We start from the raw sequence: 27,683 nt of genomic DNA, 5'->3' as shown, positions 1-27,683 counted from the left end.
GTAAGGCATGACCAGCTCTGCCTCTGCCATTGTGTGCAGATACTGCATAACCTTCTTCTGTCTTCCATAGATGAGGAACCTCCTCAGCCAGTCTGTACCTTAAAAACAATGGAAAATTTTCCCAAAGCCCAATCTAAATCTCTCCCCTTACATTTTAAGGCAGCAATTTTTTTGTGTCCATTACTTCTTTCTGCAGAAACTGAAGACTTATTTTATTCCTCAAAGACTTGCCCTTCCTTTTTTTTTTTAGACAAAAGTAGTCCCATTCTTATAAGATTTTCTTGTAGGTGATCTTTTCAGTGAATTGATCAGAGTTCTTGCTGTCACAGGGATTCTCTCTGGCAAGTCCACAACTTCCTCCATATGTAAAATTGCCAACCATATGCTTGAGTATGGATTTGTCATACATGCAGCAGTGTGACTATTTTTTAACTCATATTCTGGCTGAAATCCACTGTAATCCCTGCACTGCTTTGTCTGGCCTACTGACTAGCCTGGTCCGTGCCATGGCTTAGGCACTTGGGATGAGGAATTGCTACTGTAAAATCAAATCTCATACATTCCTCATGGATTTTATGCCTTATTTTTTGGTGGATCTTCTGATATGTACAAGGAAGGGCCCACATCAGACTGCATTCCTAAAGCAGCACATTTCACTACAACCATTACAAGCATCCCAAGGGGAAAGTAAGCAATCCCTAAGTCCTGCACAGGCAGAAAGGTGAGCAGATAGTTTGGATGCCTGTGGGATGAGGGCTGAGGCTATGCATGCATGCAGAATTAGAGATTACACATCCTGATTCTTCATGTCTTTTCCTGAGACATTTTCCCTTGGGTAGGCACCCTGCTCCCCGCCTTTCCCCAGTACTAGGATTGCTCTCTGGGAGAAAAGAATGGAGAGAGTCCATCTGTGATGTGAATATTGCTTTACGGCTCCAAGAGCAGCTTCCTCAAGTGCTCTTCACAAGTCCTAAAGCTGGGGTGATTCTCCTAGGCTAGAGACAAGGCTGGTGCTGAAGGGCCACATGCCTTCACCTGTGAGAACACCTTTTGGTGCATCAGCTCTGATGGCTTTCAGAATTGTCTCTTGAGTTTTCATTTCAGAAGTTACCTGAAAATTTGAGGTTTAGAAAAAGCATATTTCTAAATATTTTGATCTCAGAAAATGGTTCAAAACCATGAACTCTGTAAACTTCCAAAAGCCAATGAAAATTAAAAAAAAAAGAAGATAGTATTCATTTAAGAAAATAATGATTTTAAAGTAATTCTTGCTACTTCTCCCTTTATTCATGGTTTCTGAATGCTTGCATGTGGCAAGCTACGAGAACCCTGTTGCTGTTCTTGAACTGTTTTCTGGCATTCAGCTGGAAAAAATCCCAAACCCTAAACATATAATGAATAAAAATTATAGCGTTGTTTGACAAGAGGCTAGTTTTCCTTTCATCACACACAGATCTGTCACACTCTACCTTTTGAAAGGACCATTTTACACCACACATGAAAATACCTCTTTAGGGCGGGAAGTACAATGGAGCTGGAACTCATGATTTGTATGACAATTATCTTCTGTGACTGCCAAGTACAACGTTTTTCCTGACAATGCTGCCAATGGAGTCATAATCTATACCACAAGACTTTCCCAGAAGCATGTACATAGGAGTTCACTGAATAATCATTCCCTGAAAATAAACTGAACAGTGGGAACAAGTGAATGAGCTGTGCAAGAAAAATGCGTGTCAGACAGACAGATGGACCCACCTCGTCACAGCAAGGAAACGGTGGGAAGGAGAAGGGTGAACAAACACCAGGGATAAAAATATAAATGGACCTCTGGGCTTCAAGACTCCCCTTTCACACTTTTCACCCCACTCCACCATCAATTAGGCAATGCCAGGAAAGATGTCTCTGAACATATTAAAATTCCTTTGGGAAATACCTGCAGGAAAGGTACCCTGAAGGTGGGGGACCCTCTCTAAGAGGTGCTGCTTGCTCTTGCCTGCTGTGTCCCTCACTGGTATGTGCAGGGCACGGGACTGGAAAAGCCCATCACAGCCGTAGGCTTTAATCCCTTGCTACGCTCGGCACTGTGTCATGAAACCCTTACCTGCACCAAGTTATTTACTGAAAGCATTCATGTCTGTTTTGTGCTCTGTTATGGCAGGAGAAACGAACTCAACTCTTGCAGTCTCCTCCCATAAGCCAGATCTCCACGGCCATCCCAGTGACCCTGCTCTGCACATGTCCTGCTTTGCAGACATCACTCTCACAGACGGGCATCAAGGGTCCCCTCATGTGCTCTCACCCTCAGGATCATGGCTGTCTGATGGGCCTGGGGCTGTCACCTCTCAGCCCCATCTCTCTCACCCTCTCTGCTTGTCTCTGGGGATATTTGACCATGAGGCATTCCTCTGGGGCATGGGGCATGCTTCATGCCCAAGGAGACCCCACACAAGGTATGTAATGATCCAAATGGAAAACCTCAGAAATCCTGAGAGCACACAAGGTTTGGTTTCCTCTGGGACAGCACAGAGAGGGTGGGGAAGGAGGTGCTGAATTAGTTTCTCTCTAAAGAAGAAAAACATCTGACAGAGCATAAGGCCTATGGTATAATTCCTCCTCTTCCTCGGTATACTGTGGTTCCTAATGCCTCCTGCCCTCTGGCCAATGAAGAACTGAGAAGATAAAAGCAAGATTTTTTTTTTTTTTGTGAGAGACTAAAAGCAATGTGGTCCACCGCCGTGACACTTTAAGATTCTTCTTTAAGTTCAACTTAGCCTTAGAGACATTTATTCAAACTTATGCTTTTCATTTCTAAAAGAACTTTTTTAGTATTTGTATTTCTAGAGAAAAGAACTAGAGATGCATACACTGCAGTTCTGAAAGCTAGAAATCACCAGACAAGTAAAAGCAACAATGTGGATCAAAATTTAAGCAGCTTATTTTTAGCATAAAATAAGAGATAGTATTTTTAGACTCAGCTGTTCTCTTAAAGCTTATAGCTTTACCCATACTGAGTAAAACTTAAACCATCAGGGGTTTGATCAGAATAGGTCAAATAGATTTTCACTTTTGGATCAGTGTTTCAATCAGTCTCATGAACAGCTATCATTGCTACAGAAGTGGAAAAATACCCAAACAACAAAATGTAATCCAAACTGCCTCTGAAGAAAAAGAGGCCATGACTCAGGGGAGTGCTTGAACTGGCTTTACACCACCAAAGCCTTTCACCTCCCTCCCTGCAGTCAGCAGGAAGAAAGCAGTGTCTCTGCTTGCCTGGTTTCACTAAAAGGTGGACAATAATAAATCCTTCAGCCTTTAAAGCATATTATAAATATGATTTCAGTGTTACACTGAGGATCAGAAGAGAAGAAACAAAGCCAGGCTTCACGTTAATTTTAATAAATGACAGGAGAGTGGTGTACACACTGCAGTGTCCTTGCTGGCTCTCTCCTCATCCACTGGCACCAGGTGATGCCCACAGTAACCCCTGTCTCTTCCTGGGAATAATGGATGTGAAGAACTGGGGCCTGGGCTTGCTATCAAGGTATGCAATTCACTCACTGCCAGAGAACCAGAACACCTTATTGGAGAGTCCATGAAACCTACTTTCATAGAAGCTGAGACTTGCAGAAGCAGCTCCCTGAGCAGCAGGATGGCGTTTAACAGTATCTTCCCTGTGTATTACCCAGTGTCTAACATGAACTGGATTCACCTCTTGCAGAAACCTGCCTGGTTCTGGAATCCAGCTGAAGTGAGCCAATGCATTCCACAGAGCTGGCTGTGGGGGGCAGACAGAGCAGCACAGCATGATCACAAATGTCCTGCACTCCTCAGAGGAGGGGGAGGCAGCCTGGAGAGCTGGTAGGGGTGTACAACCAGATTAGATAACTGAGAGAGGGAGAGACGCTGCTGCTTGCAGCACTCCTGCTCCTTTACAAATAACTGATGTCATGGCTTTCAAAAAATATCACCTACTATCCTGCTCTGCTTCCCCCACAGATTGCTAAAATGGCTTGCTTAGAAAGAATTAAAATGTAACAGAGATGGATATGAAAGAGGAGAGAAAAAGTTCAAACCAACTACTGAACATCCTGGAAGAATGGGAAAAGAGTTAGCATGGGCAGTAAAAATAAGGCAAATGGCTTTTTCCCAGTGTGGTTTTCCAGGAGTATTTAACATTTGGATATTTCCTTTCACTGCTTTCTGCTGTTCAAACTTCTTTGTTATTTAGCCTTTCAGATCAAAAGTGGTTTTTTGCCTATAAAATCTAAAAAAAGTTCCTAAGGCAAACTGCATTTCTGGCTGAGTTAATAATGTGTGGTTATCTGATACAGGATCACATGGAAAAATGAAAAACTAAATGAACTTACTGAGCAGACTAAATGCTCAGGGTTCAAGAGGTGCCTAAGAATTGAAGTCTCTGATGGAGAGTTTATTCAGAACTGAACAGCCAGGTTAAGGCTTGTGCACCATGGCACAGCTTGTGTGCCATGTGGGGGAGAGTTACAGGAGTGAGGGCTGTGAGCTGGGAACTCACAGAGAAAGATGTGGACCATGTTGACGAACACAGTTGTTTTCTTTTTTATTTTTTTAAGAAAACTGTGGAAGAATATTCATTTTCAGGTAGAGAGGGTCAACATTCAACTTCAGGGGACCTGTTCCCACAACAGTTTAGGCTCCTGGGCTGCTTGAGGAAGAGGTGAAGTTGGGAATGCTCCAAATAAATAGGGTAGGAGCAATGAAGAATATCAAGAAATACTGAGCAAGGATGGATGGACAAAATAAGAAGGGAAGAAAAAGCCAGAGTCTGAAGGAATCAGTGCCTCTAACAATACACAAGAGGGGCCTGGGGTCAGATTCAAGGACTGCCCTTGACAATGCAGCCTCTGTGTTTCCCTGGAGAGATAGTGATCCAGCTGGGAAAAGCCATCATCCGTTCTTCTGAGGTCTGGAGGAGTCCAGAGCAGCTCCCTGCCCACTAAAGGGAGGCTGGGCTGCGTGATCTGAGTGGCAGGGAGGAGAAAAGTGGAAATAGCCAGGATCCTTGTTTTCCATTCCTCAACTCTCCTACCCACTGGGCAGTGCTGCAGTCACCATGTGGGCATTTAATGAAAGCTGCAGGGGCTGAGCCATGGTCCTCACCAGGGAAATTGCATTATGGTCTTTGCCTGGAGCAATTTGTTGCCTCATCTGGAACATGGGTATTCAGCCTATGTGAAGGATTTCCAGAGGTAAAATGGAAAAGCCTTCCTACCAGAGCCTGTGGGGACACGTGATAAGCTGCTTTGTGATGGTGACAAGGGTCACAGCTTGATCCCCCAGCAAGGATCAGGAGTCCACTCCTGACCTTCTGCACTCACCAAACATTTGAAGGCAGTTCCTTTGTAAGGACTTCAAGTGCAATAACCTCTGAGGAGAAGGATTATGAGGGGAAAGGCAGAGACTGTAGGTTTGGGAAGGAATTAACAGGCCATTTTGAAGAGTACCAGGTCTAGCTTTGAAGCTGAATCCACCTTGAATGATGGAGAGGCTTGAAGGGAAAACCTAAATTATTTGGTTTCATGCTTCTAAGTGAGTAGCATGATTTGTAAATTTTTAAAATTTTCCTGTTCTCTTTTAGAATAATTCCTAAGGCTGACAACAAAATAAATACTTTGATAAGGAAATGCCAGGAAGAATTATTCTTGCTAATACCACCCAGACTGACAAGTGTGATATCAATAAAAAAAGAAAAATCTGTCTCAGACACAGTTTGATCAGAACATGTGTGCTCAGGAACAGGCATAGACAACAGGACAGGACCCCTTTGAAAAGAAAAGAAACACCTTTTCAAGGGCAATGGGTCCTGAGAAAGTCCTCAAAAGCATTGCATTAATAATATGTACACGCACACATGCAGAATCAACAGCCTTATAAAAACAGAAATATCAGGTCATTCAAACAACATTCAGCAGCTTTCTTTACCCACCCAAACATTTTTATAGTCCTAATGAGTATAAAACAAGCATATGGTTCCTTCAGGACCACCTTCTTATCTCTACATCTCTCTCTTCTTATGCCTGATTTCCAGTTGGGGGCCTGCAGATGATGATTATTAATAATAATTTCTCTTTTGGCAACAGCATCCAGTCTCAGTCCATATGGGACTTTTTTTGACAGACACTGCACCAACACACAGAGCAGGGGACAGACCCCAACACGAAGAGGCTTCAATTGAAATGAGTATTTGGTGCCAAGGCTAACAGGGAAACAGAATGTGTCCAGTGCCCAGGGGAGCATATAAACCAGGCTATGAACCTCAATACTGTTCCTGGGACAGATTAGCTCTCCCTAGCTGTGTCCACACACATTCCTTACAGAGAATTCACTTGGCACTGACCTGTTCCACTCGGATATCAAATTCTCCATTCACCTTCTTCCCCTGGAAATATTTGGCCCTGCAGAAGAAACAAGAGAGATAAACATGGTTAAATAAGATTTTTGGCTTTCATTACATACGGTTTTGCTTCTGCATTTCCCTTTTTTGATGAAGAATTTCTATCCGGGTCACAGCATATTTTTCTAATTCCTATCTTCTTTTACCTTTCTGTTCTCCAGGAGAAACCTGCCAAGCCAGATGAAAACCACATTGGAAAGTTCCTTCAAGGCTTGTTACTTTTTCATTTAATTTTCAAACTGAAAACCAAATGTTCTCCTAATCTTTTCCAGGGAACAACTCTAATCAGTGATTCCTTGCTGTATCTCATTTAATACTCAATCTTTATTCTGTAAAAGGAGAACAACATATGGCACAACATTGGGAATTTCTTCTGATGTTGAGCAAGGAGCTTTATCATCACAGCTGAAGTACTTGTGAAGCCTGTTCTCATGCTCTGTCACTCCAGAGTTGCTTTCCACTTCTGTTCCTTTTTGCTGTTGATTTAGGGAAACTGTATCTGCATCTCTACAGGGTCACTGATGAAGGATCTCTTCACCCAAACACAGAAACTGTGCTTGCTTTGGGGTTGAACACTGCTGTAAGAAGAACATACACCTCTGTTCCTATCTCCTCACACCATGCAGACAACACAGCACTTCTAGTAGGCAATTCATGCAAGGGGAAGGCTGTCAGTAGTGCTGGAGAAGAAAACAGAGGAAAAGAACAGGCAGTTTCAGCTTTTTGTATTCATATTTATGTATAATGCCCCTAATATTGATTGGTCAGTGGGGAAATTGCCAATATAAATTTCCCAGTGAATATTTCTCACCAATTCTTCCTCTCACCATACAAGCTTGACAGAAGAAAATATTAATTGATTTTGTCCTCCTCCCCTATAAACTTTCAGAAGGCCATGTAGGGTCCAAAGGGCTCTTCTATTTGGAAAGCATTGAAAACAGTTTAGCCCTATAAGAGCTGTTTCCAGAGACAAAGTAACTCTGGGTTCTGTTTCCAATTGGCAAAGACAGGACAGAATAAAGAAGTAAAGGAAAATGAGGGGAAGCCGGCTTTGCTCCCTATTTTATAGTATGAGAAAAAAAAAAATCTGGCTTGCATTTTTACTATGTGTCTATTTGTTCCAATAAAAAAAGGAGAGACAGTAGGAAGGCAATTTCCCCCATGGCTGAATCACATCAGTTTATAGCTGCACGCTCCCCACCCCCAGAAATGTGATGTGTAAATAAAAAAGTTGTTTTGTCATTCTGGCTCAAAATGAAGTAAAATTTTTTCATTATAATAGAAAAATACATTAAAAATGACAAAAGCCTTCTGCTTAATTCTAACAGGGACATCTGATTGCTGTATCACACTTCCCTTCCCAAACAGCCCATCCATCAGCCTGTAAGACTTCTGCATAGGTGAGGGACAATGTAGCAGCCAGGTGTAACTGAGACCAGGTGACTCAAAAAACCCCTCAACTCAGCAGACAAGCTAAGACATCATGCCTCTAACAATAAACAGGAACTCTAAATGCACTTAATAATTCTATTAAATTTCTGGAGGCATGGCTCAAGAGGGTCTGGCAACATTCCTCACTCCTAAACATTGAGGATATTGCTGGAACCAGTGACTTCTTAAAAACTGCAATAAGCTTTCAGAGGGCTCACAGGAACTGCTCTGAAACTTGAGGCGTACTATTCCCTGGTACAAGTTTGTTTTTATTCCCAGCATGCTCATAATATATATTCCTTACCCACATTTATGGAACACACTTCCTCCCTCTATGGCCTCTCCTCTTTGCTGACCAGCTGGTTGCAAACTCCTTGGTGATGCTTTGCTTCAGCTTGCAATGAAGTGTGATTGACCACAGTCCTCAGCCTGGTTCAGAGGCATCACAGGGGCTTCCACTGCCTGCTCCAGGAAATCAGCCTGCACACAAACCCATCTTTCTCCTCTCTGCAGTACTGGCTGGGCTTATGGGTGGTCACACAGAGGGTGCACCCAGCATTGGGAGCTGCTGGAGTGCTGCAAGGGACCTCAGCTTAGACACTGTGTGACCTCTGTCTGTCCCTCTTTCCACAGAGGTTGTCTCATCCAATGTCCCTAGAACTTTCCTTTAACAGTAAAAAATATCAATTTCTTCCCCAGGAAGCTTAACCTGCTCTGAGTGTCTCTGAACACTACAGGTGCTAAGCAATTTGCAGCCAAATATTTTGGCCCACCCATCATTTTGACACAGCCCAGGATAAGAATAAAACATTTCTTACTGAAACATCTCTGAAATGGATGGAGTGATGTTTTCAATTCTCACCTGGGGTTTTGGAGCCCCTGGGCAGTAGAGGCTATCACAATGAAATGAAAAATGGCCTTAGTATCCTCCTGGAGCCCCTCAAATTTTAAGCAAGCTGGAATCATTGCCACTGCTGTGGAAGTATCATTCCTCTTGCAAGAGACTCTTTGGGTCAGTTCTGCACAACGTCTGAAACGGCTTGTGGTCCTCACAGTGGGCATGGCACAGAGGAAAGGAAGACCACGCTGCTGTGGTGGGGAGGCATGAGAAAGGGAGAAGGCATGTAGAAACATGCCAGGAGTTGGCAGACTCCTGGCTGCACAAGACATCTGTGGATGCTCTCTGCCCCAAAACTACCTGAGCAAGTCTCTTCCAGAATTCTGTCTAGGACCTGCAGAGCTATCTAAGCAGCTTGTAGTGCAGCAGAGGAGCTGTGCCCAGAAGACTAGTCCAAAAACTTTCTGGGAACCTTGGAAGTGTCCCCACTCGCCTTCAGCTCCCAGTGATGAGAGGAGCAGTTCATGGCCCCAGGAGGGCTTAATGGCCCCAGTTTGGGACACTGGGCAAGCCACTGGCCACACAGACCCACTGCTTCTGCCAGGCAGTCTGCAGCACTGACCACTGCCTGGCTGGCCACCCCTTTATTTAAAGCATGGCAGATGTTCAGCTCAGCACAACACAGAGCTGTAATTTGGCCAGGCAGGGTGCAGATGGGTTGGTGTGGTTGCTGTGATCTCAGTGAATTAGCCTGTAAACATGTTTTGACTGAAGAAAACTGCAGGGCCATGCTCAAGAGGAGTTCCTGGGTGGGATTTATAGAGCTAGACAATCCATTTAAATGTGGCCCCATGCACTGGGAGGGAGGAAGGACTGTGATAAACACACAAATGTCTGCCCTGGCTTGCAGGAAAGAAGCTTGCCTCAAACTCCTCTCTCTTTCTGATTAAGAAGCTGCATGCTCTGGAAAAGAATGTATTTTATGGGTGCAAAGACATCAAACAAACTTAAGTTTTGCTTTCTGCCCCAGCTCTGACACGATTACAGGGACATAAGAAACCCAAAGCCTCTTCTTATGAAGTAATCTGGAAAGGATATAAGTTTATTTTGTAGAGATATTCTGTAAATCAGCCCCAGTCTGCCTCAATTACCATGGCTGGAGGAAGCATACACAACAATTTTCTGTCAGATATGGAGTGTGCCTTTACCAGCAGTAGGGAATAATAGATGATCATTTCACCTCCCATTATCTACCTCAGGCTAATTCACAGATTTTCAGATCTTCCTAGGAGAGGCCTCAGTGGAACTGATACAGCAAATATTGGAATGCTGTCTTGGAAACTGGGAAGCCATTCTTCAGATGAACTAATAAGTCTGAGCCCAAATCCCCCAGGATGTGAGTGACTCACACCTCTACCACTGTTCAACAGGGGCCTTGAGCTACAAACTCAAGAGCTGGCTTGTACCTCCAACCCAGAAATGGGCTCTCCTCACTGACAGCATGCAAAAGGACACTAGGATATTGTAATGACAAATTCCTCCAAATCCTCTGACTGAGCTTATGCCTCTGGATCAAGACACAGCGAGCAGAGAAAGCCAAGCCAAACTTTGCATGGAAACCACTTATCTAGAGCAGGAAGCAGCCTTTCCTATGCTGTGGAGGGGCCAGAGCAAAACACAATGAAGAGAGAAATGCACAGGGCTTTTGGGGAGTGGTGGGCGAGCGAGTGGGTGGAAAAAGGAGAGAAATGGTAAGAAGAGACTCAGGTAAACAAACCAAAAAGCATCCATGGGTAAATTCTGGAATTATTTGAATTATTTCCCTGGCATCACATTACACATATTTCTCTTGAGCCCTTGAGAAAATAAGGCCTGTAATTTCTTTCTGAATAATCTAGGAAAAGGCGAGGCTGAAGCCCCCTGGTTTGGGTGTGGGGGCACCCCAGGGAGGGTGGGGAGGTGGTGAGCGCTGTATAAAATCCCCATGTCAAAGGGCCTGGGGGCCCAAGTGATGCACAAGGCACTCACTGTATGTCCACATTGTCTCCTTCATAAAAGGGGCTGAGACTGGGAAAAAGGAGGCAGTTTCCAGGATACTGGCCAGCAGCTGCTGGAATGCCCCGACCCCCCCAGCCCCTGCATGCTATAAGGGCAGCAGGGAGGGGAAGGGGGAGGAGTGCCTTTTTTTTTTTTTTTTTTCTCAAAGTTGAAAATAAGGAAGATTTTCCTTTCAGGAGCCAGTTCTCATTCGGTCCACTACTTTTCCCCACTCCAGAAATTCTCAGCTGTACACAGTAAGAAATTTTAAGATGGTCAACTCCTGGCTTCCCAGGGCACAGGGATGGGAAAAATCACTCCATAAATGCTCAGGTCTGCAAATTGCTGGAGTTTTTTGTCCACATCTACTTTGGCCCAGAGACCTTTATGCAGTGTTCAGCTGTGAAGTGGAGTGGTTGGTAATAAATACTTATTCTCCAAGAATACCTTGGGGCAAGAGGTGAGGGTGTCAGAATGGTGAATAAGAGTGGTGGATGTGTGCTTTGACACCTCAGAAAACAAGGTTTGAATAAAAAGTTAGATGGACCAGAGGCAAGGGCAGAAAGAAAGAAAAGGTATTCACATTGTACATACCGACAGGGAAAGGCCCATGAGTAAATCTCAGGTTTGTGGTGGGTCAAAAGGTACCCTAAATACACTGCTACTTTGCCAGGAGCTCCACAGAAGTTTCAGCTCCATGCCTGGGCCCAGCAGTGCTGTGACCAGCCCTGCCCCTCCCTGGGGCAAGGTCACCTTGCTCTAGGTGCTGTCACCACCTGACTTGCTGAGGCCACCGAAGAGAGCCAGCTCTGCAGTGTGCAGGTGTGTCCTCAGTGTCCTCGGACAGGCTGTGGGAACAGACTTCTTTTGTTGCCTTCTGGGAGGAACCACAAACCCAGCCCACTCTGGGTACTGTGAAACCAGCCCCGAAACATTATTAGTTATGGGATCACATCAAGGGAAGGAACGCCTCACCCGAGGGGGGTTGTGCTGGGCTCTCATGGCAGGACGGATTAGGGTTTTTTTGGATAAAGGAAGTCCTCCTGGTGAGGTCCTTGATGAGATCTGAGGTCCCACCCTACAGGGCTGGGAGGATTTTCTTGAATGCAGATGGCAAGGGAAGCATTGGGGCAGCAAGGGAGAAGTGTTTTTAAAATCTTCCTTTGTGACACTCCCCTTCTGAAGGCCTGTTTTCCGGGGAGACCTGGCTTGGCAAGCCACCAGCACTTTAACCATTGCAGACACAGCCATTCAGGCCTCTTGTCCTATTTAAGGAATTGTGGAGTCCCACACAATAGTGGCCTCCCAGCATCTTCCTGTGCTCATCAAACAGGGGTAATCAAAGCCATCCCCCACCAAGAGAAAAAGCACTAGTTAGTGCAGAACTATTGCTTTTGGGCACAGCTTTTTGTGCTTCTCTGAGCTGTCAGAATAGGAAGGACACTTTGCTGTAGGTCTGGTCCCCCACCCAGGCTGTGCTGTGGTCACATTCCTCCTGCCCACAGAGAGCTGGGGGATGGAGGTGGGGTGCTGCATGACGTACAACATGAGGCAGCAATTTCATTTTTGTGTATTATCAAAATAGTGCATTGCTGGAACTTTTCCAAGTTGCTAAATCTAAATACTATGGCCTGGAGCTGTTTGCAAGGGGTATCAATTTTTGTTGAGGATTTTGCAATTTTTTTCCCAGCCTAATTCAGTTCTCCTTGAATTTGAGGAGCAGCAGAACCGGCCTAACTTGGACCAATCCTGGGGCAGGGCTGTGGACTTCCAGGCAGAAGAAATCTGGCTCACAAACCTTGAGAAATGTATCTGAGGGCTGGGTTTGTTGGATGTTGTTTTTTTATATGTACAGGACTAGGCAGGACGTTCTGAGGTTAAATTCTATGCATTTATAGGAACTCTGGTAAAGTAATTAAGGACCCAGATTTGACTTGCATTAGCATAGTTATAGCCTGGTGGGGAATGTTTTCCATATTCCTTGTGTCTATTTTTGTAATGATACTAATCCTTTACATTTCTGTATCACCTTTCATTTGGGGGGGACTAGATCCCAAGACACTTTACATATGCAGGACAAAAATACAGACAGACATGACGCTGCTATACCTAAAGCAGATTGAAAAGTGATGTGATAAATACAATTTCTTGAAAAATTTTGACAGCCTTGTCTCCTTTTCACCCTTTCTGTATGCTAGGGAATACAGAAACTCTCCATGCTGCTCCCAGGCATGCATATGTGCACAAACACACACACTCATTTAACACAAATTTGCCTCCACTTTCTGCTTTCCACTTCTCAAAAAGTGGAATTTGGCAGGAAGCATAGGAAAAAAATATTTGGTCTTGGGTAGACAAAGCTAAATGATGAAAATATAAGGGCTTTTAAACCAGACTTGTGAAAACGTGAATTTTATGTGTAAGTTTTTTCAAATTATTGCTACATTGTTGCACAGAACTTGTGAAACATTAAAAGCTCTGTGTAAGAAAAACTTACTCATAATAATCTATTGCCAGTGACCATCATGTTAGATGATTTGGGACTTTCTTACCAGGAAATATAGACAAAAGTTTGAAATTTTACCAGCAAATTCCTAAGTTCAAGCTTAAATTCCAAAACCTCTCATTATGTTTAAATGAGTTAGGTACAGAAATACTACTCTTAATAGGAGCCTTAGTATATCACCTTCAGCCTACTGAAAGCATGAAATGACTCATGACACTTACTGAATATTTTTAAAAGGAATTCCTTGAAAAAAGTCCCAGTATTTAGGAACTCCGATGTTACCAAGATTCAGTATTAGACTGTTATTATTCACAATCAAATTTTTAGGCAAATGACATATTTAGGGCTCAATATTTTTATGTTTCAGAAGGAAAATTATTTTCTTCTTAAAAAAGATTCATTATTTCCTTTGACCAGTATAAAACAATAATCCTGTCCAATCAGTCCATAATTAGACTTGAATCATGACATTATTGTTGTACAAAGAACGATTTCAAATGTTTTAAGAGGATTTAATTCAGTGCTAATCACAGTTTCTCTCTTCCTTGATCTTAAAATTTTTGGAGACAGTAGTTCAGGCAGATTTGGCTGCAAATTAAAGAGGAGATAAAACAATGCAATTTTTATATCCTCTGTGACTCATTTTTTGGTGAAGCATTTCACAACACTCGTGTATATAATACAATACTCAACTGCTGCACACAGGGCACTTGTATTTTGGACAAGGCAGCAAACATAGCACTGTGAGCTCTGGAAACAGCCTGAAATGTGGACAAAACACACCAACGGCTTTGGAAAGCCACATGAGCTGTTTCACAAATGTAACTTAGATATCCCGCAAACGCAAAAAGAACAACTTTGTTATGCTGTCTGGTTCAGAAAGCAATGCTTTTAGCATGTGTGGCTAATAGGAGCCTTAGCTGTGCTTGATCACTTCCCCCATAAGCTGTTTAAACATGAGGCATTAGGCTGGAAAGCTGAGCACTTTCACAGAGGATGGGGGTTAATAATTTACAGTGCAAAATCCTTTGCGTTTGATTAAGTTTGTAACTTAATTTACAGTGCCAAATCCGTTTGATCTGCTGAGAAATTCAACCCAGCTAGAGCATAATTTTGTTTAATAGCACGGTGGGCGAGGAGGTTGCCAGAGGTGGGGTGCTTCCCTGCTGGCTGGGGTCAGGCTGCTGGAGCTGGCTCATGTACCAGCACATGGAGTTCTGCTGTCTCCCTTCCTCATGGGCTGCTCCCTTTTGCTGTGTGTTTAACACACGCACGTGTATTCATGTCTGAGCTCCATTTTCTCTGGCAGCTGCTGTAGGTGAGCTGCAGATGCGTCTTTGGAAGTCTCCCAAGGCACAGATACTCCGAGCCCACCAGAAGGAGCCTCACTCTCCAGGTGGAGGCTGCCCAGCTGAGAAATGTGCCAATAATGAGAGCAGAGAAGCCGAGCTCTTCCCTGGTGTGCTGATGCACAGGCACACTCACTGCTGTGCGTGCCTCTGGGGGCTGCCTGTCAAAGCCAGGAGCACAAGGAGCTCCAGAGGCAGGGATTTCCTCTCGTGCCCATCCCACACATGGCAATCCACTGCGTGCTTCCTTGCAATGTCTAGAGCTGCACCTTTCAGGAGAATGGAAAATTTGTCAAAATGTTGCCACTTTAACAGAAAGCTGGGTGAGTTCCCTTGTTCTTAATAGAATGTACCTTTCTTTTACTGCTGCTAATGCAGAAAGCAGCTGATCATATTTTGTGGGACTCACATTGTTTTTACAGTACTTCGCCTCTGGAATAAACCCGGGCATATTGCATGTCAAGAATGGCAAGGATTTTGTGGTGGAAGACAGGCCATGGATTTCCATGGATGCTCTTTCTTTCCTTCAGACATCTGAGAGAAATTGAGTGCTACACTGTGCCATCAGAGACATAATAGCTCCTCAAAAATAGAAAGGATTGTCATTTGTCTCTTTAAAGTGCATTTAACATGCACTTGCCTATTTGGGTTGTTAAAGCCTTTCGTCAAGCAATTGTGCAACACCTTATCCCAACCCACAACTGCAGCCCTTTGCTGTAATACAAACAGTGATGATAAATTAATGTCTGGCTTGGCAATATTGCTACAGTCTCCGATTCTGAGAAGGTGTTTTCATTTAGAGAAGAGAAATCAAATGGCAGATTCCACTGTCTCTCACCCTTCCTGACTGTGAACAAGCTGGTCCTTGTTTGTAAACCCTGTGTATCTTGCTCTGGGGGAGGAGGCACTGTGGAAGCCCCTCACCCTTGTAATAAGGGCAGCACATCAGTAGTTATTTCTTGGGGATTTTTTAGTTAGCTGTTTCAAAAGGAGAAGGAAAGAGTTTCTTGAAAACCAAATACTAAGGTTTTACAAGTAGAAAGAGCAGAGCAGGCAGAGGGGAAATGCTTTACAAACATGATGCTCTTTCCAAACCCAGAATCACTAGCACAGAAGTAACAATGTGCTGTTGTTCACCTTCCAAAGTCTGGAACTGTTTCTGTACATGATGCAGAGGGGATAGTCAGAATCCCTGGATAATCAGCTTTGTCAGCTGGGCTCTCACAAGGCAAACACAGCTTCCTGAGACTGCTCAGCCTGAACTCTCATAACACCCAGGCTGAGACCAAGAAGGTGACTGGTGTTGCTCAGAAGTACCTTACCAAAAATAAACATCCACGGAGCCATGGAGTCACTGCTCTTCAGTGCTGCTCTCAGGGGCTCACTGAGTTTCCTGAAGACACAAAATCAACCAGGAGGAAGCACTTGTAGTCCACTGGAATGGTTGCATTGCTATGCTCTGTCAGAAAGGACCAGACTTTAAACTGGGGAAGTTTCTAGGCACGTATTTCTGTCCATGCTACAAAGAGCCATGGCAGGCAAGGGTTAGTAATGTTCTTTCCTTGTTTTTCATGTCGTACATACATCAGGGTATGATCATGAATTCATACGCTAATTTTGTTCAGTGTCCTCACAGCCTTAGAGAAAGCAAAGGCAGGGAGCCTTTGCAAGCAGCATTTGATACCTGCAGACTTGTGGGTTGAGTCAGAGAGCTGGGATAAGTGAAAGGGATATCCCATCATTCCTAGAAATGTTGAAGTTATAGACACAGAGGGATAGCCAAGACAGCGGGATGTGAGGAGTGCTTAGAGGAGTGAAGGAGTGAGGACAGCATGGGTAGCCTTGCTTAAAGGAAGGTATACTTCCTTTTTATATATCCCAGCTGCTGCTCCCTCAGCAAGCTCAGCTCACAGACTGCAAAGCTGGAGCAGCAGCTGGGAGATATAAAGGCAGGGATTAAAATGAAGTGTGTGTATTTTAAAACATGAAAACCCTGCAGCAGGGTCCAACCCTCCTTGTCTTTTGCCCTGCCCTGACTACCCCAGCACCATTAATCTCAAGGAAAAACTAGATTGGCCTTTGAGCTAGGGCTTTCCTCTCTGATTACAGTGTTTGGACTGCACAGTGCTGGCTTAGTCCCAGATGCTGGAGCATCACAGGCACGCCCATTCCCAGACAGTGGATGCTGTGTTAAGGGACTGCCACCTGGCAGCATCTCCAAGGAACTGCAAAAACACTTCCCAGAGACAGAGGTTAGTGAGCATCAGCCTGCAGGAGACTCGTGGTGCACCCAGGAAAGAGAGATCAGGTCTGGTTGAGCCAGACTGATGTTGCTGACTGATGGAGCTGGCGTTGAGGGGCTGCTGCTGTGATGAGGGACACTAGGCCAGGGAAACATTCATGGGGACAACCTTATCAGGGACTTTCCCACTCACTGAAGAAGTTGTTCATCCTTTGAGAAAAATCCCACTGTTTTCCCTCTCTTACTTCAAGTTGGCTGAAGATGCCTAGCCTAGTTATACTCAGTCATGGTCTCTTTTTAGGCAAGAGCTAAGCTTTTGATTTGTGAAGATACACCTGAAAAGGTAGGCCTCACCTTGTCTCTATTCTTCTAGTTAAAAAGAGAAGAACAAACATGAGAACTGTACTGAAGAGTGGTGTGGGATGCACAGAAAAATAAAATAATCTCTCTTGATCAAGACCCAACCTAATAATCCAGCTTCCTTCATTTTGAAGTCTTCAATACTGCCCTCTTACCTGAGCTACTCTTTCCTTCTTTTGTTTTGCGACAAGCTGGCAGATGAAACAAGAGCATCTTTTCAACACATTCTCTGGGTATTTCCCCCAGATAAGACTCTCAGACAAGTTGCCTAAAGTTTTCTGAACCAGCTGAATTTGAAAAGGAGCATACAAAAGGCAGTAAGTAATTTCTGTAACATTTCAGAAGACTTCAAACGGGAACACTTTGGAAAGTTTACTGTGCTACCCAACATCATAGAAAACAAACTTCCAAACTTTTGTTTGTAATGAGACCTGCATGAACTAGACAAATTTGAGGCTTAGCTGAGCCTGAGATCCTTTTGCCAATGCATGTTGCTATGCTTAGCGCGTGAAGGGCCCTTGACAGGTAGTACAAAGTTTGGTTATCTATTCATAATTCATGTATAAATTTGCATACAGAGGAAAGCTCAAGCGAGATGGAGAGCTGAAGAGATTAAGTCACTTTTTAGAGTCAGCACAGTGGATTAAGGTCCTGAATGACATCATTAACACACCTACAGCTGTGACCTCGTTGGATCATTGCTAGCTATGACGTCTTAGCTAAACCTGCTGAGCCAAGAATGCCCTATGTGTGTTCAAATATTAAGGCCATAAAGAAGTTGATCAGTGAATACCAAATGAACATTTTTTACCGAGAAAGTTACGAAAAATCCCACTCTGCCATTCACACAAGCTGTCTGACAGAGCTGGTTACCCAAATGTGAAAGCATCTGTGCACCCCCTGCAAATTATCCGTGATTCCCTGAGAATTCTTATGGATTGATGAGAATCCATGATTCCCTCCAGCTCCCAGGAGCTGAATTAGTGGGGATCAGGGTGACTCACCAGTCCGTGTGCGCGTCATCGATCACCAGGAGGACCTTGGGTTTCTGTGCCGTGGGGGGCGCGGGCCCGGCCGAGTGCTCCATCAGGCCCGCAGCCGCCTGCGTGGTTTGCTTCATGGCGCTGGAGATGGAGCTGAAGATGCTGCTGCCCGTGGAGGAGGAGTGCGAGGGCTGAGGCGGCTGCAGGTGCTTCCTCTCCGTGGCAGGAGACACCGGGGAGCTCGTGGAGCTGTCGGGGCGCTGCAAGTCCATCATGTACCCGTTGGGCAGGTTTGCCACGAAGCTGCTGTCTGAGAGACGCCGCCGGAGGAAATTCATCTTTGCAGTGCTGTGGGGAAACTGAATGGTGCTGTTGCCAGTGCTGGAGGATGCCTCTGTGGCCGTGTGGGTGCTTCTTTAAAGTCCAGGCAGGCAGGCTTTACCCCTTGAAACTGTGCTGGAGATCTATGCCTAATTTTGTCAGCTATATTTTCCTTCTCTCCTGCGGGAAGAGAATCAAAGACATATATGTGAGGTACATACTGTGAGACTGAGTTAAGTAACCTCCTTTGGGTGTCTTAGACAGGTACCTTAATCAATGGAAGAAGGGACTGCTGGTTGCTATGTAGTATTCCACACTGCTACAGTCAAACAATTAGGACAAAATATATGTCACCATTGTCATCCCCAAACATTTTCTGATCTGTAGAGACCAGCCTGCACTAGCTTAGGGGCTAACAATTCGATTACTGTGGACAAAGAAAAAATTACTCTGATAAATGTTAATTTTAAAATGACAGGTACCTTATTTCTAGTATCTTGTGTGTTGAAAATTACAGAATCACAAGCAAATAATCCAAATGGATATAAAGTTGTATCATCTTTGGTAGGCTTGTGAGCAAAGTTTTGAATGTAAGGAACAAATGTCCAAAATTTAAATAGGACTTAAATAAAAAATAGCAGAATAATTCCCATACACATTTTGATCAAGTTCAGTGACAGAAATTACACTTTTCTGCACCTCCTCCTCTCTGCACTCAGACTCTGAGCCAGGTCCTTGCTGGTGGTTGTTTGGAAGATTCTAGCAGGCCATCTGATTTTTGACATTCACTTGTAGGAATTTTGCAGTTACTCAAAACTAGAAACTTGGCTGTCTAATCTTCATACAGTTTTTTTCCTCTCTCATTGGTGTTTTTGGTTTGTTTGGTTTGTTTCGTTTTAACAGGAATTTATTCTGCTCTTCTCTTCAAATGAGAAAACTAGCATGGTGAAATATAGGTACTTGACTCTTCTCCCTTGACCATGGTATGATGACTTTGTTTTTACTCAGAATACTAAGTATTTCAGCAATTAAATAATCTCACAATTTAAAAAAAAAAATTCACCTCTAGGCACACCCCAGAAGACAGACTTCCACAGTAATTTCCTGAGAAAATTTTATCTGCTAAGACAGCCTTTGAGTCTTGGTTGGTGAGATTTAGGGAAAAAACAACAAAAATTTATTATTGGTAAAACACATACGTTCTTTAAGACATACATATTTGCAGCAACAAAAACGAGTGTTGCCTCATACATCAAGTGAGATGAGTCTCATGCATCCATGGTATCATTGTTTAAATTATGCCTAACTCCCTTCAAGTCTCTTTGAATGACCCCCTGCAAATACTGGAGCTCCTTGCCTTCACCTGGTTTGGTGTCCTTTACTGCTCACCCTCCTGTCCCAAATTCTGATTGCCTCCTGAGGGCAGAAAATTGTCTTTCCCCAGTTGTCCAAGAAGACAAATTGAGAATGTCTCTCCTGGAGCTGTGGGTGAGAGCTCATGGAGCAACCAAACAGCTTTCTAAAAATAAGCTCTCATTCATTTTCGCCTGCAGGGATTTACAAAGCTTTGCAGACAAAAGAGTCAGACCACATTGTCATAGCCCCCAAACCCTTAGAGAGGCTCAGATGAGCCTACCTGGAAGTAAGCAAGCTACAAAAAGCCCCTTGGCACATCCCCAAATCTCACTGTCCATCACCACCCTGAATCTGTGGGCACAGGATCCATCCAGAGCAGAGGGCTCCCCACTGGAGCTGCTGACTCTGGCTGATTAGAATAATTTTTCTTTTGATTTCTAAGCCCTGGCAGTGCAAGTCCTCTGACTTTGCTGGAGCCTGGAGGTAGTCTTTTCCCAGGGAATGGCTCAGGAAATCTTTAATGACTTCCTGCCACATTCACAGTCGATAATGTATCTCGGGCTATTGTGCTGACTTCCCGCCTCCCCGGTGACTGCTCAACATCAGCAGACACACACCAGGGAGCACTTCAGTAGCACTGCCTGCAGCAATTGCTCCAAAAGGAGGTAATGGAGAGTACCCACGAATTGTGAGCTGGCTACTCACCCCATATATACACCCACGCAATACTTATCCTGTTGCCGGAGTGGTGAGTGCCAGCACTGAGCCATCCACTGTAACCTGTCCAGGATGATGGGGGTGGAACAGCCTACAAAGGCTTTGGGGGATTTATATGCCACAGACTGGGTAAAAATGTGCTGTGCTGTCCTCTAATCAGGAACCTGTGTTTTCTCCTTGCATAACACAAACAAGAAAAATCCCCTCCCCTGAGTGACAATTCATTCAGGAGTAGGTGCAGTCCTGGTTAAAGAGGAGTATCCCAGAGATCTGCCCACTGTCAGAAGGGCTCCAAATGAGTACCCCATTGCTGTATACAGCTATCAGGCATGCTCTCTTCTAGGGCCTTGGTGTTAACTGGCAAGACCTGGGGCATAAATTTGATACTGGCCTTGGGAGAAGCACTTGCAGCACAAGATCCCTGCTCTTTGCATGACTTGCACATCACAGAGCTGCTGGTTCCTGCTGTGGCAGCTCTCAGCCACGGGAGGGAACCTGCCCCCAGCCATGCAGGCTGGACAAGGCTCTTGGCATAAGCCAGCATCCTTGGGACAGGGTCCATAAAGACTTCCATTTTTGTCAAGGTGCTTCTTCCTCTCTGCCAGGTGTTTGCATAGCTGCTTCCTCCCCCGAGAGATTTGCACTCTCCAAATTAACATGGATAACTTGCAAAGCATCAGCAAGTAAATGAATGGGCAAATGTCTCTGCTGGGCCCTGCAGTGAGGGAAGAACAGCATGGAGGCTCATGACCTAGGGTGTCCCAAGGCTGTGTAGGGCCAGAGTATTCCATGAGGTGCATGGAAGGCACAGAGTTTTCCTCTTCAACAGGACTTCCCAAACTGTGCTCAGTGCTTGCACTAAACAATTTACCATACTTAGTGCAAGGCCATGACCACTCTGCTCCTGGCCCCTTTTAAACAGGAATGTTTGCAGTGACCTGTCATTTTTTTTCCGCCAGGGGTTTCGTAGTGGGATTTGTTGCCCAGGAAATGCTGGGACCTGGCAAAATTCTCTTGTCTAGAGAGTTTGGGACATTGCACTTAGTCTGGCCTTTCCCTGTGCTGGTTGGCACACCCTCCACTCTCTGCTAAGACTGGGCTGCATGCCGTTGGCTTGGGGAGGAAGGAGAGGAAACCTAAGCTCTGATGTCACAGGGAAATCTCCCTCTGGCAAAGCACACAGAGGTTAAAATCAATGGATGACACTGCAGCAGAGAGCAATGCCTGGCTCCACTCTGGGGTTCCTCAGCTTTGGGCATCTCAGAGTGATGGTCCTCCTCTCATTACATACATTTTTCTAATGATCTGGCTAATGTAATTGAAAAAGTTTGTTGGGTTTTTTTGTTTGTTTTGGTTTTGTTTTTTTTTTTTAGGCTTCACTGTATCGATTTGTCAATTGCCATTAGCGCCACCACAGAGATCTTCTCTGCAATGGGAGCAGTGCAAACTGCCAGGAACTTTTCTGCCAGCAGTTTACACTGCTTTCATTGCTGGAAAACCTCATAGTCTGCTTTTGCATCACTCACACTTACTGTTATTTAACTTTCAGAAGTAGGTGTTTTCATACAGGCACAGGCTGAGTAGGTTAGGGCCTCATTTCCCTACAGCTTGAAACTCTCTGTGGACTTGCTGAGGGCTCAGCCTGTCAGGCCAAATCTGGCTCTGTAGCTCTTATGCTGCACAACATCCACCCAGTGCACACACAGATCTTACCCTGGCAAGTGAGCAGGGCTGCAATTTTCACAAATGCAGGAGCCTACACCTCCATCAGAAGCAAGACAGATCTGCTGAGTGGTTTTTGTCACTCCAGAGCCACAGGCAGGAGAGCTGCTGGCTCTACACCATCAAGTCATACGTTCCCTGTGTACACCAGTCTCCGTATGGCTCACAGGGAGACACATCACCTACTTAATGCTGTGCCAGGCACAAACTTGCCTGCAGGAAGGGAGCTCCCTGCACAGCTGCAAATACAGCCCATGGGCTGCTTCCAGACCAAGCAACAGCTCCTGTGGAGTTCCTCAAGTTGCAAGACAAGCAGCTGCTTCTCACCAAGCCGGAGTCATCTGCTGCTGAGTGAAGCAGCTGCTCCTGAAAGCTAGCTGGGAAAACAGCATCTGGGCCATGGAGCTGCAGGCTGGAATCTGCTCTGTACTTCAGGGTGGGGAAATAACAACTTAGGCACAGGAGAATGAGTGAGTCCTGAGGAAAGAGAGCAGGCAAGAGAGACAGGGAGAAGAGCAGGAGGAGGAGAAAGCAGTAGCAGAAAGGGAGGAAGCAAGCAGGAATAGGCTTAACCAGCAGACAATGCAGGAGCACACAGAAATCCCAACAATGTGAGCACCTTCAAGGAACCAAAAGGGAACAATGTGAGCATCCAAATGAGGCAAGAAGAAGGTCAAGTGGAGCTGACCTTGAAAACAACAGCCAAGGGGTTGGCACTGTCAGCCCCTTACTAACACACAGTTAAACTTCCTGGCTGATATTTTTGGAAGAGCAAGGGAGGATATGCAATCTACTCACTCAGCACACTGACAGCAGCCAAGCACCTACCTGCTTTCTCTCAAGGATATATTCTGTGGAGATGCAAGTTATCTCAGAAAACCTGTTGACATGTGTTAGAAAACAAGAACAGGATGTTCACTTAAACCTCTTGTTGGGTTATTTTCTGATGTGCAGCAGTGTCTGGAGGGAACCCAGCTCAGCTGGCTGATAGCTGCTACCCACGCTTAGATTTCTCCTGAGCTTGTTATCTCATGCTGTCAGGTAATGAACTGACACAACCACACCAACCTGCATCTGATTACTGCTCTTGACAGAGCAGTGCTGGGGGCAGCAGGATGGAAAAACACTGCAGAGGGATTATCCCACACCTCACTGTTAGAGACTGCACTCTTCCTTCTGCCCCACGCTGGGAGGGAAGGTGAGGGGAAGCTCCTCACCTGGCAACAATCATTGCCTTTCACCCCCTCACATCCATTTTGCAGACTGCCTTCAGCACACATTCAAGTCTTAAAACATTCCCATGGATCCCTTTCTGCCTTCAGGCATACTGACAGCATGTGGGAGTCGACCTCTGTGGAGGGACAGCCGTGTTAGGAAACTCAAAATCCAGCTGGATGCCTTTCCACACACAGTATATTTTTTAAAACTGTATTTTCCACATTTCTAGTATATTTCAAAAAGAAGAAAGCAAGAGGTTATTTATCATTGTCAAGCTTTCAGTGTTTCACCCTGAATGGTTTCAGTGTTTCAGCATCCCAAGCTTGGCATAACTTGGCATTTCTTGGGAAAAACTGAAAGCATAATAAAACAAATTGTTCTGAAATGAATTAGAATTGTTGTTAGTTTTTTTATTTCATTTGCCACAGTCCTGGGTTCAAGAGGTTCACATGTTTAAACATTTCTTGGTGTCTTTGGAGGCGGTTGCAAGGAGTCAGAAGCCCGCAGCTGGAGGGGATGCCAGGGCAGGGGAGCAGAAAGAGCTCTCAAGACAATAATCCTATCTGGAGCCTGAGTCTCCTGCTACGTGTTAGGCAGCAGCTCACCAGAATCAGAGAATGGCCTGGGCTGGAAGGGATCCTAAGAATCATCTAGTTCCACCCATCCTTCTGTGGATTTTCACAAGAAGCCAGTCTCTTGTGCATTCTGTTTCTCTGCTCAAACATGGAGACTGTCAGAGATGGCAGGATGTCTCTCTGTCAGAAGTGAATCACTTCACAATGTTCAACATGCTTCACTAAGCCACTGAAACATATAAAGGTGCAATGATTCCATTGTCTTATTGCTGCATTCCTGTAGATCTTAAAAAAAATCCTCTCTGCTTGCTTGGGTGGCTATTTAACTGGAAGTCTGGGTTTCACAAATCTTATCTGTATTTTCCTTTTGCAAAGCTGCCAGAGCTTTCTACACAGCAGCTTCATGGTAGGGGGCTGCCTTATCTCCTGAAGATAGTGGGGGTGTGCATATCAAACCAAGTGCAAATGGGACCACTTCCCAAGAGCTACACCCTCATTTGCACAGCAAATGAGCAAGTCTGCTTCCTCTTTTGCCTATTATTTCATAATGGCAAGTGAGGAAAAGATGGGGAAAAACAATCCAAAGTGAAAAAATGCCTCTGTAAGATTATCAGACTTTCAAGCAGATTGCAAAGGAAGATGACTAAAGCCATGAACATTAGTGAAAAATTTTCTAGCAAAAATAAATCTGAATATAATGATAATACTCTCTGGCTTTAATATCCCCCGAGATCAAATTACGACGTGTTACTTCTTGGAAACAATATATTATTTCATCATTTTAGTTTCACTTTGGAAATCCTGTTGGCACCTAATGGCTGTGGTGTTGTCTCAGTGGTAATATCCTCTTGTCAATGAGCTTATGGAGGCCTTTTGTGGCCTGTCTGCTCAACATCAATAATTGCTTATCAGCAAAGCCAGACCCAGCACAACTGGAGCAGGCAGTGTGTCTAATCCTTGAATGCCACAGAGTCATCTCCATCTCAAAGTCAGTTGAGTTTGCATCCTGCCTCCATTTCTTATTTCCCAGGAGTGCTGTGGTCATTCCTACCCCCAGCAATAGTGACACTCATGCTTCCATTAAGGCTGATAGTTGCACACATGCCAAAGTGGCTCCTCATGGTGAGGGTAAAGGAAAGCAGGAGACAGCAGTACAACCAGAGAACTTGTAAAGATAAATGCTCTGCGTATTAAGTGGATGAAATTGTAAGAAGGAAGTAAGCAGGGCTTGGAAGGTTCTGTCTTTTTCCTCCCCAGTCTTGGATCTGATGCAGTTCGTGGTGTGTGCTGTGAGACATGCTTCAAGTTTTCTGCAGCAACCGTGCAAGCCCTGATTTCATGGTGATAAGAGTGAAAGTGGCACCAGACACACCATTAATAGAGCAGGGATTTCCTTCAGCTGAGAGGCGTGCTGCTTTGAAGAGTGCTGATCTGAATAAAATCAAGGAGCTGGGTGTATTTAATATGTAGGGCCTGCCAATATGCATTAGGGCTCATGCAGATAAGATGTGCCTCAGGGACTGACAACTCACAGGGTCTCAGAGGAAACTGCAGCATCTTGCCCAGTGCTAATGGGGCTCGTGTCTTGATTGTGATCACTTCCTCATTCCCGGGCAATTTTCTTTCTACTCTGTTTCAGTTCTGCCACAATAGACTGGTTATTCAAAATGCTTGTAAACAAAATATTTCACTACCACAAAGTGAACTAGGTATGTTGTAGGGAAAAAAGTGCTATAGGCTGTGAAACAGGAGGAAACAATTAAGAGATTATAGTATACATCAAATACATAATTATTAGTTAACTGGTAATGATAAGAAGGATTTTCTGTTTGGAGCCCAAATTGTATTAATTTTGATATGATTATAAGACAAAAATCTATTGCATATTTCCAAATAAAAAAATCTTCAAACACAACTTCATAATTCTTGCATCTATGCTTCTAATTAATTTTAAGCTGCTACAAAAACTCAATTTCTTTCCCAAATGTTCTATGCTTCTGGGGGTTAAAAAGTCTTCCTTCAAACATTTTAAGTCCTCCAAACTATCTGTAGTACTAACATAATCCATCTAAGCTTTGCTGCCATTTGCATCTGCCTCATTTCTTCCCCCTGCATCACTCCACGCACCAGCATATTCCAGTTTCCCAGATTTTCCCCATATGGCAAGGAACCCCTTATCATATACATGAGATTTACTTCACCTGATGGTGTGAACAGCAGATATCTGGAGAAATAAAACCTGTAGCTTGCCTTTGTTTAGCTCTTTTGCTTTCTAACCTTCTGTGCCCATCTCATGTAGCAACACAAAGACTAAGCCAAGAACTGGAGCACCCTGATTTATTTTGATGACAGAAGGGAAAGACAATGTTTTACTGCATTCTGGGCAAGATTTGTGACACAACTGTAAGACAGTTTGATGTCAATTCTTTCATGTGATGTAGAAGTGGTGGGAGATTGGCTGGACTATTCCTGACAAAGAGACAATGAGGATTGGTAGACCTTCAACTGGAGCACTGCAGGGGTTGTCTCAAGCTCTGTGGCAGCCAACCCAAACCATGCTGAGGATTTGTGGGAGATATTTTCCCTCACTGTTGTACATCTTTGATCACATGGAGACACATGAAAAGATGTGTGGGTTTGTGGAGCATGTCTCTTTTGCTCCCACCATGTACCCACACACCTCTCACCCCAACAAGGGCACGTTCCCCCATCCCAGAGCTGAACTGAGCACCCCAGTCTTTGTGACATTGCCAGTGCCTGCTGCCCTGTTGCAACCTCGAAAAATGTGCATAAGATCCTGCTCTAGCACGGCTGCAGGTTGGAGAGATGCAAGCCAAACATATCTGTGGTACCAGCAGAAACCTCTGCAGACAGTCAGGGGGTAGGTGTTAGGTCCCTTACAATAAGGAATCTGGACAGGTTCTGAAGGCTATTTATGAATTTATGTTGTCTCTGTAGGGACACTGTGTTGATGAAGAGTTGCATCATCAGAGATGCACTGCTAAGATCAGAAAATAACTTTTAAAAAGCTAGGGATAAACTTTATTGCTACCCTATTTCATTAACTCTCTTTTATCTGGCTGTCTTCTCTCCCAGTTCCTGCCTGCTTGCCTGTCCAGTCTTTGTACTCATGCTGGATGGTGTAGGAGCCCTCCACAACTGGCTCCAAACACCAGGTACTGTGTTTAGACAGAAAGCATCAGAACATATAATACATGAGTGGGGAAACTGGATTAGATTCTGGACCCATACAAAGTTCTGAAAAATCAGGCTAGTTGGCTGTGCCCAGAGATGGAAATAAAGCACAATGTGATTGTCAAACCATGACAAAGTCTCCTGCTATCCGCTTGGGGAAAGGTCATGCAGTGCCTTGGTTTCCCATTTAAGATGACAAGCTTTATTTTGCAGAGTGCAGAGATCTTGCAAGGCTCAGCTCATACGCCTTCACGCTGCACCTCTGAGCCAAGCACAGGCAGCTTCAGGAGCTCTGCTTCCCCTGCTGATCAAGAGCTGAATTACAAAGCTTTAAGAGTTACAAGAGTGGCCAGCCTTAAATAAGAAACAAACCACCAAACCTTTTAAGACCTGGAGA

The 27,683-nt window shown here is 44.5% G+C and overlaps 1 protein-coding gene across 4 annotated transcripts in view; it reads right to left on the bottom strand.

Moving 5' to 3' along the window:
- SYN3 (synapsin III) overlaps window positions 1–27,683 on the bottom strand; it is a 184,029-nt gene that overhangs the window by 146,278 nt on the left and 10,068 nt on the right. For 2 of the 4 annotated variants that reach the window (XM_054280204.1, XM_054280230.1), the window contains exons 2-3: window positions 18,204–18,683; window positions 6,380–6,437 (exon numbers count right to left, since the gene is read on the bottom strand). In XM_054280204.1, the coding sequence (XP_054136179.1) occupies window positions 6,380–6,437; window positions 18,204–18,520 (375 nt within the window). In that variant the 5' untranslated portion in view covers window positions 18,521–18,683. Of the gene's footprint in view, window positions 1–6,379; window positions 6,438–18,203; window positions 18,684–19,566; window positions 19,644–23,126; window positions 23,179–27,683 lie in introns of all 4 variants that reach the window. The other 2 variants (XM_054280212.1, XM_054280222.1) reach the window with 2 other exon arrangements.

Source organism: Melozone crissalis, unplaced genomic scaffold (genome assembly GCF_028551555.1).
Source record: "Melozone crissalis strain CALT ecotype California unplaced genomic scaffold, PUWL_Pcris_2 ptg000004l_1, whole genome shotgun sequence".
NCBI classification, from domain to species: domain Eukaryota; kingdom Metazoa; phylum Chordata; class Aves; order Passeriformes; family Passerellidae; genus Melozone; species Melozone crissalis.
Note: the sequence above shows the minus strand (reverse complement) of the source record. Positions and strands in the feature narration are given on the sequence as shown.